Raw genomic sequence first — 17,361 nt, 5'->3', positions numbered from 1 at the left:
TTCTCAATACAACTTTCTTATTTACTATAAATAGAGAAAGATATTTAATACATTCGGTACACTTACACGAATTAAGCATGGAAAGACTGGTTAATAGAGAAAAGACTGGTTTTGGGAACTGCGTAGTTTACAACTTTACCAAACAAATCGGTTTTCAAAACACCCAATGTTTTATCTAGTCTGGATACTAGTAAGTATAAACTGGTATGTTACGTTTCTGAATTAACAAGCTGTCACGTGTAAATAAAAATATTTGGATTGTAAACTAACAGTGAGAATTATAGTGACTCATAAAAATGGTGCAAAAAATTGTAATAATAGTATCAACAGCTCAAATTGTTTCTTTACTTGTCGGACTTATAATTGTCCTTCTTGACAAAAAAGTCTGTTTGACTGAAAAGTGCCAACAACTTGTAGATACTATCAAGAATCAAATTGATGTTAAGGTTAATCCTTGCGAGAACTTCTACGATTTCGCTTGCGGAAAACTGCTATATAGGGATGAGTCAGAGAAGATTGAAGATCTAGGTATTTCATCTCAAAATGAGGAATCAGAAATTAGAAGAATGAAAATTTTACTGGCGGAAGCACCAAAATCAGACGAACCGAAAACTTTCCAGAAGGTTAAGACATTGTATCGATTATGCCGAGAACAGAAACTGAACTCACAAGCAGCTAGAATTAGAAGCTTATTCGGAGAAGTTGGAGGTTTTCCTACCTTAGAGGGTGATTCTTGGGATGAAGAAAGCTGGTCGTTGATTGAAACCATCAAAAAGATGAGACTAAAAGGATTTTCAACCAATGTACTATTTTCTCTGACTTACGGGTTCAACCCTCTGGAGTTAAATCAAGTTTCTTTATACACTCTTAACCCAGATGTGTCCAAGTCGTATGTATTCACGTCAGGTTGTGAAGACTGTAAGGCCAATTTCATAACACAATATGTGAGAATCGTGGCCAGTCTAAATGGTGATGAGGATAAAGCTGCCGCTGACGCTGAAGATCTTTATCCTTTGACGTCAGGAATTGTGCTTATTTGTCGGAAATTTCCAGATATAGATAGAATCAAACCTTTGGCTTTAAAAAACCAAGTAAAATCTATATCTACCCTTGCATCAAACTATAGTTTTTTCGATTGGAAGGAATATATTAAAATTATGTTGCAAATGAATTCAGATCCTTCGGATGAGTTTGTTGTTGTAGTACGTAACCCACGTTATCTTAGAGAACTTAATTCAATGCTTAGCAACACTCCTAAAAGAACGTTGGCCAATTATATGATTTGGATGAATTTAGATATTATGTATAGTTTTTCTGCTAATAAAAGAAGAAGAGACACTTGTTTTACATTAATAGAAAATAAACTATTATTCGCGCTGCAGGCAATGTATGTACATACATATTATTACGATCATATTGGCGATGCCAAATTAGTGAAACAAATGTTTGAGACGATAAAGCGGCAAGCGATGAGTACAATTAGTAAAGCGGACTGGATGGATTCACGGGTAAGACAGGACTCAGAAGCCAAAGTAAAAGCAATCGACTTGTATTTAGGCTTCACAGAGGAGTTGTCAGATATCAAATTACTAGAAAAACGTTTTGAAAATCTCGAAGTAACAAACAATTTTTTGGATTCAATTTTAAATGTAATAAAATTTAGAATGGACGTGATGTCAAGATCTGTCGGTAAAACAGCCGATAAGAAGTTTTGGAAAATCGCGGGTCTGCAGACGGAGGCGCTGTATAGTGCTAAATCCACCTTTTACAATTTTGAGGACAACAGCTTGTGGGTGGCTCCAGGTGTTTTGCAGTTACCGGTATTTGACGAGTACTGGCCCGAGTCCGTCAACTACGGTCGTGTCGGCTATTTGATAGGCCACGAGTTCACGCACGCTTTTGACGCCTCTGGCAGAGAAGTGGACAAGGACGGAAAGACCGGGTTGTGGTGGGATCCCTTAACCTCAACCCGGTACAGTGAAAAGACACAGTGTTTTATAAAACAGTACAGCAATTTCACAATACTAAACCTAGTAGGGGAATTAGAGCGTATGGATGGCAGGGAATACGTGGATGAGAATATAGCAGACGGTACTGGTATAAAACTAGCATTCGAAGCTTACAGAGCCCAAGCGGATAGTAACCTCTTGTCTGAAACGAGGTTGCCTGGAATTGACTTCACCAGTGAGCAGATATTCTTTATCAGCATGGCTCATTACGGTTGTAATAAATATGAAGAGGAAAAATTCAGCGTTATGACTTGCAAATTGTACTCCCCATACAGATATCGTGTGATTGGTTCTTTACAGAACCTCCCGCAGTTCAGTGAAGTCTTCAATTGTAAAAGTGGTTCCAAAATGAATCCCGTAAATAAATGTGTTATGTGGTAATTGATTCATACAAATATATTAAAGTATACATCCAATTAATAATTAATGATTTACTTTTCTATGAAGGCTTATTGAATAAATTATAAGGTATTTTTACTGTCCAATTAATCCATACTTGAAATAGGGTAGATTAACTATATCGTAAACCAAAACAACATCGTCAATCAGAAGTTCTAAACATTAATAATTTTAATTAGATTTAATTTAATTATTTTCAAAAACTATGCATAATTTCTATTTACTTTATGTACTCGTATAACCTCTGTTCAATTATGCTACAGGTTACCGAGTCTGAACTTGACCGAGTCACCTCTATTGCGTTAAATGTTGCTTGACTCAAGTTTATTTGATCAAGCAAACTGGAACGAATAATTTTACCAGTGTAAACACTTTTTCATTGCTCGTTCAAGTAGTACCTGACTTCTAGATTCAAGTGGCAAATTGAACGTGTTTACTCTTTTAGGCAAGTTGAATTGTTTACTCTTTTAGGCAAGTTGAATTCACTTGGATCAAATAGAAAGGTCACTTGACTAGTGTAAACCAATACTTCAATTCGATTCTATATATTTGCTACAAGTAAACAGTCGTAGATAGGTAACCTACAAGTCTGATACATTACATTTATTGGTTAGTCTTAAAGCACGTTTTTCGAATAAAATTCTGAAAAAAATGAAGTGGAACAGTGCACAAATTATTGATTTTCTTGTGATTGATCTAAACTACACAGTACTACTATTAGACTCCTCTTTGAAACATTAGCGTTTAAAGTGATATTTAAAGTGCTACACTCAAACACTGAGACCAAAGTGAAGTTACTTGGCAAAAGTAAACTTGAATCAAGGAACTTCACCAGTATAAATTCCGCATAAGAGTAAGTCTAAACTGTAAAAACAGTTTATAGTAGGCCTAGACAACATTACCAGAACGGCTGACACCTGCACTTTAAATCTTTGTGGAGGGACTAGAACTTTCCTGTTTAAGCTCGTATGACTTAATTACTCTTCATTGACGAAATTATTAGATCAAACGTGTTTAAAAAGTTAAATAAATAATATGAGGTGTAATACACATAATTTTAGACTTCAATAGTGTACTTAATAACAAAATATTCTTTCCGGATGATCCTTTTGAACAAAGCTTGAATGCGGTAAATGAATTGAATTGAGAGAAATAAATTTTAATTTAAGCTTGAAGGACCAGCAACTTTTACGTCGTGCAGACGTTAAGAATCAACTTGAAAGTTATATAAACTGAACAAATCACAGTGAGAAAGGACGAATGTGTTTATTGTTAAAATAGTACCTTTTATCACAATTAATAACCCCTACAAGGACGGGGAAAAGGTCCACAGTAAATCGAGTATGTCTGGCACTGCAATCACTTGTAGAAAGCCGGCAGAACGAAAATCTAGAAGCGAAGATGCCAAAATCGTAATTTAGTAAGTCCAATAGCCACGGAAGCCGCACCATGAAGATCACGTTAAGAAGGATCAGCATAAACAGGTACTAATAGTACCACGAGAGAGGGAAAAAAACAATGAATTATTGCGATATAATAGATTAAATTGAATATGATGAGTTTTGGTTGAGAGAGGAAGTCGACTGACTGCATTATGTACAGGACGGAAACAAGTTGGCCAATTCAATGGTACCAACTGCACAGCAAGTAATGCTATTCTCTCTTTGTCTTACTTATATATAGAAAACTGAGATTTAGCTACTTGTACAGTAAACAACTTTTTATATTAAATTATAACTTAAATACCAAACACCTTTCGTAATCGAAAAGAATACGCATGAAAATGTATAAATATATTGATTAACACTTTATATCTTTTGGATAAATAGATTCGTACTGATATGTTAAGAATATCTATTAAGTTATACAAGTGTTGTTGGAATAGAACCACTAACTGTAGCAGCATGCTTTTAACGTAACCAACCAAAATATACTTACAAATGAAACTGTTTACCACCATTACAGCTAGATGACTATCGCTGGAAAACAACATGTAGTGCACCTAGTTGACTACGGCATCGCGGAGTTTTTGTAGGCCGGTTTGAAATATACAGTTCCTTAGTACATTATTTTTCTTACTGGTCGTAAAAATTCAGTCACTATTAACAATGAAACCTCTAAAAAATTTATACTTCAACATTATGCAAATTTTTCTATAATTTTTATGATTAAATTATAGATGTATCGTACCTAGGAACCTGCTCTATTTCATAAAAAAGCCGACAATGAAAACTGTATCAAAGTCCGTTGAGTAGCTTAGAAAATATCGATGCACAAACAAACAAACAAAAAAAAAAGCAACTTTAATTTATACTATGTATTGATTATATCGACTTTAATGTAAATATGGGAGCCAAAGCTACAAGTGACTTCAAAAATATTATAACTTAATAAACAATTCTGTTTTTGGAAAATCGATAAAATGTTTGAAATATATGTGATATTAAGTTTGGAATTGAAAAGTTTTCAATAAAGCAGACTAAGAAAAAAAAAACTTAAAATTCTTCAAAGCTTTTGTTGAAAACTGAATTGCGAGTTACATTTATAAACAAAAAGTAAAATGTAACAAGGCGATTTATATTGTATTTTCAGGTTTACAATCTTTCTACTACGTTAATGGGCCAGTTTTACTACGACGAACTGAAGAAATTTAACCCAGATTTGAATCTTGGTTATATGGATACAAACAGATATTTTGTAGGAATGAGGGAAGAGCCATATAAAGTTATTAAAGAAAATACGAATGAGTTTCTTACAAGTGGTTATCCTAAGGATAAAAAATGTTTCAGTACTGAAAATAAGTATAGTAATAGGTAAATCTAAAGATGAGTTGAATGGAGAAATTCTAGAAGAGTTTTGTGGATTAAGATAAAATGCACTTATTTAAATATCTAGATAAAATCAAGTTAGATTTAATGGAATTAAGAAAAGTTATTGATAGAACAATAACAATACAAAATTTAAAGAAATGTTTATTCGAAAATACTACAGACATGAACTTATACGATAACTATAAACAAAATAGAATTTTGTTTTAAGGATCATAAACGAATTGTCTTAGAAAGTAGGATTGAAACAGTGGTTATAAAAATAATGAAAAAAACTGATATTTAGAAGACTTAAATAGAAATGGGAGCTTTGAAAACTAAATATCTTAAAGAAGTTATCCAAATATTAATGAAAAAATAAACGGAAATTGAATAAGTTTTTTTTTAATTTTTATCAAAGTTTGTTAATTAATAATTTAAATGTTTCTATATAAATAGAGGAAACAAATTTTTAATGTTTAAAGAATTAAAAGATTGTTTAAGATAAAAAAAAAAACAAAATGATTATTCTATTCTTGTAAGGTTTGTCATAATAAATATGAGAATTATATAACTTTAGAAGAGAAAGAGTTTTATGTTTGTAAAGAAGTTAAACGAATTTCAGAATTCAATAAGCGGCCTTATTAAATTAAAGATAATAAGAATGTATATTATAAAGATTGTACAAGAAAAATTTTTAGAAAAATAAAAAAAAATCATTGTGAATGTGAATCATACAATATTTTATGTTATATTCAGAAACATTTAAAACAATTATCGCAATAAAATAGTTGAATTATATTTTGAAGTTTTTACTATGATGGTTTTATTAATAGTTTTTTTTAATTCAACACTATCTAAATTACTTTTAAAATTATTTCTAAAACTTCCATTTTTAAAGATTCCTTAATTTGATTGTAAAGATTTATTGAGTTTAGATCTTTAATTCTCTCTAACATTTCAAATTCAAAATACTTTTATTCTAATTATTTTAATCTTCTTTCAGCGTTATTTTTCTGTGTTCTTAGAACATAATAATCATATTCAAAAATATAATTGTTCTTAATTAATACAAAATCGTGTAACTTACTTTAATTAAAATCTTTACAAATAACATATGGACAACTGGAATATAATCGATTTCATTTGGGTTTCACAAGATTTCTATCCAAAAGAACTATTTGGAAAACAGTGTACAAGATTTCAGATTGTTTATGAGAATTCCCTGAAGCTTTTTCGAAATTTGGTCCAACAGGATTACAGTGAACTTCTATAACATTGAAAGATCTAATATTTGGATATTCTAAGTATTTTTAATTTGGTTCTAAAATGTATCTATCAAAACCCAAACAAAATAATTGCCGTTAAAACTACCCCCACATGAAATGTTCTTATTTTAATAAGACTTATTTTTTTTCAAATACTTATTCATTGAATTTTAAATTTTTTTTGATTGAACAGACCTCAATTCTCAATATTTTCAATTTAATCAAAATTATAATAACAACCATAACATTTTGCTATATTATTTTAACTTATTTCGATGCAATATGATGCATTTTTACCGTTCACAATTATCACAACAATTTTAGAATAAAATCCTCTCAAACCGATGAAATAATTAAAAGTTTCTTCTAAACGAACTGGACGTTCTAAGATTAAAACAGATGTAGTTTTCAGGTGTTAACTTGAATAATTTCATTTTAGATATTTAAATGGAGAATTAAAAAAAAGATAAAATAAAACTAAAACTTTTGAAGAAAAAAAGAGTGGTTAACCAATGATTGTTAATTGTTGGTTCGAGCGGATGTGGAAAAACGACTTTAATATAAAATTTGGTCTGCAATAGATTGATACCTTATTAAAATTTATACGTTTTAGTATTTGTTTGGAACAAGATGCGTATAAAGGTTACCAGAAAGATGTTAAAATATAAGAATCATGTTAACAAAAAGATATCATATTTTTTATTCTTCCGAAGATATTTTTCCTTGAATCTAATGTTAATTCAATTCTTTAATCATTTTTGTCGAATATATTTAAAAAATGAAGATTTTATAAAAAAAAAAAAAAAAAAAACAGATCATATTGCCTAGACTTAAAAACATATCTTTCATTTATCTTACTCAATATTTCTCGAAAGTTGATAATAAAGCTCTAAAGAAATAATATGAATACGTTTTAAAAGAATAAAAAATGATCACTATACAAGTGATCAACATTTGACTGAGTTTTAGGCTTTGCTCACGGGAGAGACATGCACTATCACCGAACCCCCAAGAATGTAACTAACCACAACCATATATGTAAAACTGTCATAAGAATAAGCTCACTCTGTTTAAAAAGTTGTGTACTCTAGGATTTTCTCGTTGCCATCATGAAAAATATAACAATATTCAAAAACCCTCAACCGAATCCACCGAGTGACATGCACCCTCATCGAACTCGAAGTTCCTTGTATAGAATTCAAGCTTCATGTAACATTTAAAACCTTTAGGTCTGTTCGTTTTTGAAACATCTCGCGGACTCCTCGAGTGATAGGCTACTCTAAAGCTCAGCCAATAAAACCAATTTTGATTTTACCATGTAATACATTGCATTATTTAACGATTTTGTTTGCACGTTATCTTGCAAATTTTGTTGGAAGAATGTTATAGGAACAATCATTGATTACAATGCGGACGTGTAACTAACTACATTTAATTTTCAATTTACAAGTTGACAATCATTGGAGCAAATTTGCTTTACATGTCGTACGTATTAAAATTTATTCTACCAGTAGAAAAATACAATACAAATTTAAGTTTCATGATTTATTAAGGTTAATAAATACAGTAGCAATATAGTCGAATTTTGTAGTGATCCACACACCTGCTTTGGTTTCCATACAGGTTTATACGACTAACAGTGCCAACTATTGAGGGCCATCTTGTGTTCTCATTGTAGCGCACCGTCGCCTCAAAGAGAGCTCTCCCTGGAGAAGTCTCTATCGTGACCGTCAAATCCCGAATGGCAACGGACGTTTCAAAAGTCAAGCTTTCTTCTCTCGCAGTCGTAATATTGAAAAGCCGAAGTTCGGCACACTGCGGAAACTGTAGTAGCAAGGAGTTGATGTGCTTCACTAGACGATTGGCAGCACGTCGGACCTGACTGGAGTCGGTGGGGATGTCCCTAGTCTGATGGCAGGTGCACCAGTGGTCGTCTATTCCAGCGCTGGAACATGTCCGATTCTCAGAAATGGGTAGAAATAAGCTGATACCCCTAGGAAGTGGTTTGGCTCTCTCCAGCCGTCTAGACCTCTCCCTCAGGGTCTCTTGCTCCAACTGGGTGACGTCAATGAGATCCAACAACGTTTCGTGCAGATCGTAAGGCGTTGTCAACTTTTTAGCATTCTTCTTCAAATTAGCAACAGCCGTTGTGTACTTGATTCTGAACCAGTTTGGGTAGGCAATGAAAAGAAATGGCAGTCTTTCTTCCATGTATCCTTGAAAGGTTCCTCTTATTTCTCCCCATCTTATACCGTGGTCACTCATAACGACAAGAACAGTTCTGTTGAAGACACCCTCATTGTAAAGATTCTCTAAGAGTTGTCTGTGTTCTTCGTCTCCGTATTTGGGCAGATTCAGGTAGTCGTGCGTGAGGCTGGAGCCCCAGAAAAAGCCAAAAGATAAAGAGTTCTTCATGGTTTTCGCAAATTTATAGACATAGTTCAACAAAACTTGGATGGTTTTCCTCGGCCCGACGCACAAATTAGCATTTAGTCTTTTCTTGAACCCAATGTATGTCTCTGAGATATTATTAAAAACCTTTAGGTAATAGTCGGTCGGTTGTTTCCTAAACCCTTTCTTCAAGTAATTGAATACTCCCATCCAGGAAGCATCCTCGCCAAAAGCCGTCTTGTATCCTGCGTCACTGAAGTTATCCCATACAAAACGACAAGAATCAAATACATTGGTTGAATTTGGCCAGCAGGATTTCGTCAATTCCTTCTCCGATAGGCCTGTCAGCACCGGTACCAAATTTGGAAATGTATTGTCTCCTACTTTATTGTACCCTAACATTTCAACAGCACTTAAGTTTTTCTCGAGAAAATTTAACGTTTGCGGCATCTGTCTATGGAAATTCAAACGTGACACGGCGTCAATTCCTAACATTAAGACACTGACGGCGTTTTCTTCCTCCTCAAATTTTACCTTCTCTTTAATACTTCTTTTGACAGGAGTAAAAGAATGGTAGTCTAAATATATCGATTTGTTGTTTAATGAACATTTGACTTTAACAAATTCGTGTTTCACGACCGTCGTATCGTTGAAAACTGTGCATTTTTTGGCAAACCTAGAACAGAATACATATAATGACAGACTTGTAAATTTATTATGAAAAATAAAACATAACTAAACAGTTTCAATGAGATAGATAATATCACAATATCTCCGAACATTAAAAATTTGTTGGTGTATCTATAATATAACACATAACATTGTAAAATGGTAAATTCATTAACAATGTAAAATTTTTTTAACTATTAACAATTCATATGACATTATTAGAAAAATCTATAATATCTCATTAAGTAAAGAGGGATTTCAGTCGCTTGGACAGTTTGAAACCACTCAGTTGAATTGATCATATCTTGTGAAGGTTTTCTATTACGATTCATTCATACTTGTGTATTATACTTTTGTTGGATAAAATTCATTTATTTATATAAAACAACAAATGTCGTTCACGTAACTATTAGATATGGTTGGCACAAATTTTGTTCTCGTTATTGTTATATTTTTGTGATACTTATGTACCTTTGATCGTATTTTTTATACAATGATGCTTGTTTTCTGTTTTTTACGTTAACAATTTCAACTTTTTTTAAGAATTTAAACTGAAATCAAAATAAACAAACGAGTTTCGTTTTGCAGACGTTGCAGGGTTTTTTATAAACCTGTGACTTTTTTTAATAACATTTTTGGCGCTTTGTATCAGTAGTTAAATCATTAATTATTTGAGATATTATACAAAAAAGGTTTATTTTTAGCCTTCAGGTTTTGCATGGCTATTTATTTCTACATAGAAAAACAGGAGTAAGTTCGATTTTTGTGTATTTCCGTGGAATTTGGCTGTGCGTCCTTAAAGACTACCACTCTGTAGGCTGGCACAATAATTCCTCTTGTGTCTGAGGACTGTGAAAAGTTCCTTTCTGTATGATCGTCTTAGTGCATGTCTATCCGCATGACTTCCGGAGAACGATATGAGCTATAGACTTGAAATTCTGCATGCAACTTCAAGCCTGTGCACTCCTGCCTTCTTTAATCAGCAACGAACACTTATTTTTTGTATATATATTGTACATGAAATACGTAACTTCCAAGATTGTTTGATTTCGTCTCTGATACAATAAGGACAGCAACTAACTTCACCTACTTGACACGCGTGTCTACGTTAGACGGATACTCTCCCGAGACAGACTCGGCCACCTCGACCCTCCAGAAGGGTAAGTAGCAGCATCGGAGTTGACTCGTGTCGCTGACGTTGTAGTAGGCCAGAGCGGGCAGGTTCACGTAGAGGGAGGTCAGGTTGGATTCCACCAGAGCGGGTCCGTACTGCTCCACGCAGTTGATGGGGGGTTCGTCGAAGATGAATCTCTGGATAGAGGGATCCATCGGATCCAAATCTGGGATTCGGCAACCCTTTGTGTCGACCAGGAACCCGGGATGAGGAGACGTGTCTTTGATGTGGTCTGAAATATGAAAAATAATAATTAGCTACTAGTTCTTGAGAGTAATTTACTAAATTAACACATCTTCAACCCTAGCAGTTGGTGCGTGGTGTCCGTATTATACTGAGTCGATACATACAAACTGAAAATATGTCTCTTTTTTCTTCATCAGTGCCTCTTTTTGCTCCCTGACGAAATAAGTAATTTGGTGAAAAGTATGTAAAAGGTTGCCAACTACTAACTTACACTAGTAAAGATGAGAAATTAAGTGTATTGAGAATAAGTCCATTATGAACGACAGAAAGAATAAAATTAGTACAACTCAGTTTAAACTGAGGATGATAGAATCAATTTCAACTTAATCGACATACGGTTAAATTACTACTTGATTACTTAAGTAACAAAATTAAGTATCAACGATTCTTCTTAATTCTTCCAAATGAACTATTTGTTACTTAACCTTACGTGTATTTACTATTGTTTCATGACGTAAATAACATCACGAAAAATACATAAATATAACCACTTTTTATACTACGCATATTATATGTGGCAAGAGAATTGATCAGGTTTTTTTTGTTCTGACCTGATTGAAGATTTCCAACCTGCGGGTGGAAATCATTTCAAAAATTAATTATTGGAAATTCAAAACTGGATAAAACGAAAATGAATCACCAAGTAAAGATTGAGGCACCAGGAGATCAAAGTCCGACCAATCTACCAACAACTGGAGCAGTATGAACAGAGCAAAAGGTCCGAAAACCAGAAAGATTCGTAGTAGAAACCAAGCGTTCATTGAGATGTGGTCACTGAAACATCAAGAACAACACACTGTCAGTATTTGTAAAGTAAACCATAAGTGTATATTAAGAAATCATATAGTAAGGAAAACTATAAACAAATTTTCATTGGTTTTTGTTTACAGTAACTATAAAGTAACAGAGTTCTAGCACTTTTAAGCCTAAAACTTAGAGATATTCGTCAACTTTTTACAGTTTGCTTCCGGCCAAATGTAGGGACTATAGAAATGTAATGTGCATATATTTAAACCAACAATAAATAAAATTATTTTAATTCATGCACCCCTTATATACAGTCTATACAGGATTAACAGTATTATATAGTACATACAACACTATAATTATTTATTGAAGGCCTGAACAGGGCGCTACAGTCAAGACATCTCCAACTAGACATGTCCTAGTGTGACTAAATCAGTATCTATAGCATTGGTTGAAAGATCACATAGCGTCCTGGGAGGCCATCGAGAAGTAACAAAAGCTCCTTAAATCTTCAAAACGTGGTAAGAAGGACCAGGTAATCTACCTACTCGGCTCAGCCTCAGTGTTCTGATTAAACTGTGGACATCAACTCGTTAATAGGCAAATAACTGTGTTTTTCAGTGAGAGTCTTGACAGCAATGAGTATACCTAAAGTTTTATAATCGATATCTAAGTGGAAACAAATACTTCGAATTAATGAGTTATATTCATTTAAATGCCTAGTAATAACATATCTTATTTTTAATACAATTATATTCCTTATTACGCGTGTTATACCTTGTATTAAAAGATTTGCTAATCAATAAACTATCTAAATTTAATTTAATGAGATGGATTGGTGAACATTTGTTGGCAAATCCCGCTTATTCTGAAGAAATGAATTTTGAAATGACAGCGTATTGTCCCACATGTGAATCATCCACTCTACAGGATGGATAAGAATAGCTCTCTATCTCCTTAAAGACATAATAAAAAATCAATCACAGTGTATGTCTTTCTCTTGTATTATCTTTTGCTGCTTGCGTCTCTACTTGGTGTTGTTGCAACTCGCTCGTCCGGAAACGTAGATAACTTCTTCCGTCCTGCACGCCTCCGTAAAGCGTAATACTACACGAGCGCTAGACTCGTCACTCTCCCACATCACTGTAATAGCATCATCAGTTCACACAGTAGTTGATGCAATGAATAGGGAACAACTTTACTGTGATAAATAAGAGTGTGTGTTACTATATTGGGTTTTTGTTATAACCTCTGTTTATTTTGTCATCTAGATACTAACACCTCGACTTACAATTAAGAGATTTTGACAACTTGAAGTGTAAATTTTGTGCAGACTGATTACTGGATTGATGACAAATTTAATTATTTTAAGAAATGTTCACTTAAATAAGCACAGTAAAAAATAAATGAAAATAAAGAAACGGATTTATTTTTAGTTATAAATGTAGGCCTATATAATTATGTTAGTTTAATTTTTATGAGGTGGTGAAGTGGTAGAGAGGACTTTATAGTCCTAACTTCGATTCTAATAAAGACTTTTTATTTCATGTTCATTCCACAGTAGAGGGCTATAATTTAAATTCATAGAAGATGAAAAATATTTGCAAAATAGTATGTCACATTAAATATATCTTATTTATAAATTAAATAGGTAAGTTGAGGGTAAAGGTAACTTTAAGGTACAAAAATGAAAACTAGAATATGATAGCAACGTTATTCTGAACGTTATAATGAAAGAATCCTTGCTCTTAAATAAATGTAAGCACAGTCGAAAAGCAATAAATTTATTTCTAACAAGGCAGGTTTTATATTCTTTTCCACGTTAAGGATTTTGCACCACATGACTAATAAAATGGATAAAAATTATAGACATTAATAATTTAAATGATACATTGTAAATGTTTTATAAAAAAAGGATATCGTCAATATTTTAAAGGCACAATCGTATTACGAACGCCAGAACAGTAAATCTTACTTCATGCGACAATTTCATAAAAGGTTGTAACATATTGTGGCGTTCTTACAGGTATTAACCTTTTATAGGAAAATATTAAAATATTGAGTAACTCGATAGCTAGGCCTCTACCTTAGCTATTAAAATGCCACGGGAAATTCATAGTAAGATAACTCTTTAAATTAACGCCTTTCTCCAATTTGTATGAATATTTTAGATCGGTCATAAAAATATTATTCTTAACAATATAGCACAACGAATTATGCTAAAGTTTATAGAACAATGAATTTTAATTGCGCATAGGATAATACAAATTAATAGTTTACAGAAAATACATACATTAGTATTTTTTATTTTATTTTTATATTTTCTCCAGTCGTCCACAACTATTTTACAGTACCTACAATAAGACTTGCCTCGTGTACATGTTGGCCTTGAGTAAAGTTTACGCTTGTAGACTGAAACATACAGGAAACAAAATACATGATATCAATGTAATATCTCTCCCCCACACGTGTAACTGGGTCTTACATAACGCAACGGTCGCGGCGCGGCTTAACTGAGGTATCACGGCGTCAGATTAGTTGTCAGAGTGATTTAAAAACCAAACGGCACAGAACAGAGAAAACATGCGATAAATAAAGCGACAATTTTACATTTTATGAATCTGAATGTGTTCAAGTATGGATCGTTAGTACATGCACACAAGTTTACAACTTAATCAATAATTTGAATTTTCAAACCGAAACTTAAAAAATTAGATTCCATGTAATTTACCACGATAGAGTAGTAAATAGTACCATTAATTAGGATTTTTCCAAATAAAGAATAAACAATTTTAACATAAATTTTCCCAAAATGTGTACAAAAGTGGCATAAAATATAGTATAAACGTTAATTAAATACAGAACATAAATAAAGAAAAACAAATTTATTCCAAAATGAACTCCTTGCTAAGAAGAGAAAAATTAAAATGAATGTGAGCGCTCAGAAACTATATACACAAGTGTAACTTAAAAGGGTCATATCAACTCAAATCAGTCTTTATTGCCTTTGAACAATATACAATATTGATAGCAACAGTCATTCGCCTAGCTACTCATTCATACACAATCATGCATACAAAAGGTTATCATGCAGACAAACATGCAATTCCTATAACAGATCCTGTTAAAACGTGCTTCAATTTTAAATTCCCCAGGCGGCTCTCCATGAACTCACCCACCGTGTAAACAGCGCCTGACACCAATAGGCGTTTAAGACGAGATTTAAACTGTTTGGATTGGTCAATGTTTTAAGATCCTCAGGGAGCCTATTAATCAACCTAACACCAGCCTGCGATGGCAAATGATGAGACGCCGCCGTTCGATGGGGTTGACTGCGATAGTTGTCCCTGTCTCTTGTCTCATACTGGTGAATGTTCCTTCCCTGAGCCAATGTGCCGTTTGATTTACAGAACACACCCACCTCGAAGATGTAGAAGCAGGGCAAAGTCAGTAAGCCAAGCTCCCTAAAGGCATCTCTGCATCACTCCCTAATATTTAATTTTGAAATGATTCGCACAGCTTTCTTTTGAAGGTGAAACACTCTTTCTAGTTTGTTATTTGCAAATCTGCCCCAGAGTCTTACACAATATGCAAGGTGCGGATAAACAAAGCCTAATAAGGCATTCTCAGGGTTGAAGTATGATTTCCCTCACCCCCCTCACCCAGAATAACAATATTATAAATAAAGAGACAAATTCCATGTTTATAACTGAAATAAGTCACGAATGTATAAAACGCTAATATGGTGCACAAAACATAAGAAATCTCAAAGTTAATCTTATGAAATGTAGTACGATAAGAACATTTAAAACTAGAGTCAAATTGGTTATTCCGTTCGACCTACAAAATGAAATATCCTATACAACATGGTGCCGGATGCAACCTGTCTCAACCTAGTAACCTAGTAGGCCCACAATCCACGTGGTCTGAGGAAAGCTGGTTTTACACTGAGTTTATCCTATATATCGCAACTTAAAGATAGTTGTATAGCTCAGATATACAGCTCTATTTGGAAGATAATAGCCAATATTTGGTTTCCCAATGAAGGTTGATAAAGATAAAAAGAAGTTATTTAGTTCTGCTATAAAGTTGCAGAAAAGCAGACCGTTTACTTGATTATAGCAAAGCTACATGTTGCAGCTACACATAGCACGGCTATATTTGTATATCTACACAGTATACGTATAGGTACTTTCTCATTAAACTGAGGCTACCTATTCAAATCACTCTACGGCTGATGGGGTTAGGCGGCTTAGGTTTACTACCCTAAACTAGTCTAACATAACCCCTAAACTAACCTAACCCCTAACCCACCACCTAACCCCTTACTTAACCTACACACCTAATCTAACATAGTATCTAACCTAACACCTATCCTAGGCTAGCCTAACCTAACCCCCAACCCAACCCGATCTAACCATTAGTATATATTGTGGAACTGCCCACCCGAAATTGTTAAATCCCGTTTATTATCATTGGCCTCTGTTTAATCAGAAAGTGCCCATATAGCTTGAGAAGTAAAGGGGATTCAAATCTAGCCCTTAACGGTGTAAATTTACTTCATCGCACTCTTCCTATTATGCTTGCAAAGTGGGGAAATAACCACAGAAAGGCTCATACATAGGTGGTTTGCCATTCCTTCAATAGAAGTTTTGAAAAAAAATCCAATAATGATCAACATCTGATATTTGCTTTCTGAATGCAAAGAAGCAGATCTATACTGAAATAGTTAGGATTCTTAGAGAAAGCCAAGTACAATATTTCGATACAAGAGGAGTGAAATTCCATTAAGGAAACATTAGCGTTATTTATTATTACAATTCTTATTTGCTAGCTAACCTTATGGACATCCTGATGTATATAAATAAAGCAGCGGTTCAGGTCCAGAAGCAAATCATAATATCGCGGATTCATAAACTTGTTCATATTTAAGGCCCATTGACAAAAGGCGTTGTTCTCTTATAATCTTCAAGCCGTTTCAGTGACGGAAAAGTTACTCATTAAAACAAATTTAAGGTTGTGTATGGTAAAATCGGAACAGAAAAACAAAACATTGCATTGTTTACAAGACAAGAGAGTGTAACAGATGATATTTGGAATAATATTTTCCACCAAAGAGTACACATTCTACCGGTTTACAATGAAACAGTGGATTAGTGTAATATTCAGATAATAGTAAGGTGATATTAACCATAGAGTATATAAGAAAAAAAATAGAAGAGTGGAGAGTTATGTCGCTGACAAGATTTGTTTTCAGCACACTCTTATGATGTCGTACTCGTCCCAGCTCACCGAGAAAGGGATGTTCTAGTTTCCGGTTTCTAGTTTCTATCTGTGGCGCGAATTTTAAATTCTCTAACACGATATTAATACAATAAAGAGGTGAGAAGAGCTAAGAGAAACTCGTGGAGAGAATTCTGTCAGAGTATTGATGTACCTGACTGTGCAAAACTCCAAAAAGTCCTAGCTCGAAACCCCATAAATGGGGTGGGTACTATACTTAGGGAAGATGGGACTCACACCAAGGATCCTGAGGAGACTCTACAGTGTCTACTGAATACACACTTCCCAAGATATTTTCAAACCAGTGAAACAGTTGTTAGTGAATGGCGGCGAGAACCTAGAGATAGCTCGTCTAAGGAGGTCTGGAA

At 33.6% G+C, this 17,361-nt stretch overlaps 2 protein-coding genes across 2 annotated transcripts; one reads left to right on the top strand and one right to left on the bottom strand.

Annotated features, from left to right (window-relative positions):
* The first annotated feature begins 240 nt into the window (after positions 1–240).
* Positions 241–2,429, top strand: LOC124365227 (neprilysin-2-like). Its single transcript, XM_046821191.1, has one exon. It carries the CDS (start codon positions 297–299, stop codon positions 2,388–2,390), a length of 2,094 nt encoding a protein of 697 aa, XP_046677147.1. The 5' UTR covers positions 241–296; the 3' UTR covers positions 2,391–2,429.
* A 5,466-nt stretch (positions 2,430–7,895) lies between these two features.
* LOC124364534 lies at positions 7,896–16,771 on the bottom strand. The gene is made up of 4 exons (XM_046820091.1): positions 16,550–16,771; positions 11,604–11,737; positions 10,634–10,949; positions 7,896–9,550 (listed from the first exon to the last, which is right to left on the bottom strand). Exons 1-4 carry the CDS (start codon positions 16,558–16,560, stop codon positions 8,038–8,040), a joined length of 1,974 nt encoding a protein of 657 aa, XP_046676047.1. The 5' UTR covers positions 16,561–16,771; the 3' UTR covers positions 7,896–8,037.
* Positions 16,772–17,361: the final 590 nt, after the last annotated feature.

This window comes from Homalodisca vitripennis, chromosome 6 (assembly GCF_021130785.1).
Source record: "Homalodisca vitripennis isolate AUS2020 chromosome 6, UT_GWSS_2.1, whole genome shotgun sequence".
Taxonomy (NCBI): domain Eukaryota; kingdom Metazoa; phylum Arthropoda; class Insecta; order Hemiptera; family Cicadellidae; genus Homalodisca; species Homalodisca vitripennis.
The sequence above is the reverse complement of the archived record's forward strand: the minus strand, read 5'-3'. Positions and strand labels throughout refer to the sequence as shown.

Bases quoted from the DNA above. Each gene is read 5' to 3' on its own strand.
- LOC124365227 (XM_046821191.1), top strand. From the start codon at position 297: ATGGTGCAAAAAATTGTAATAATAGTATCAACAGCTCAAATTGTTTCT.
- LOC124364534 (XM_046820091.1), bottom strand. The intron at 10,950-11,603 runs GTGATTCATTTT...TTCATATTTCAG, and splicing joins GGTGCCTCAATCTTTACTTG to ACCACATCAAAGACACGTCT. The intron at 9,551-10,633 runs GTAGGTGAAGTT...ATTCTGTTCTAG, and splicing joins AACGTAGACACGCGTGTCAA to GTTTGCCAAAAAATGCACAG.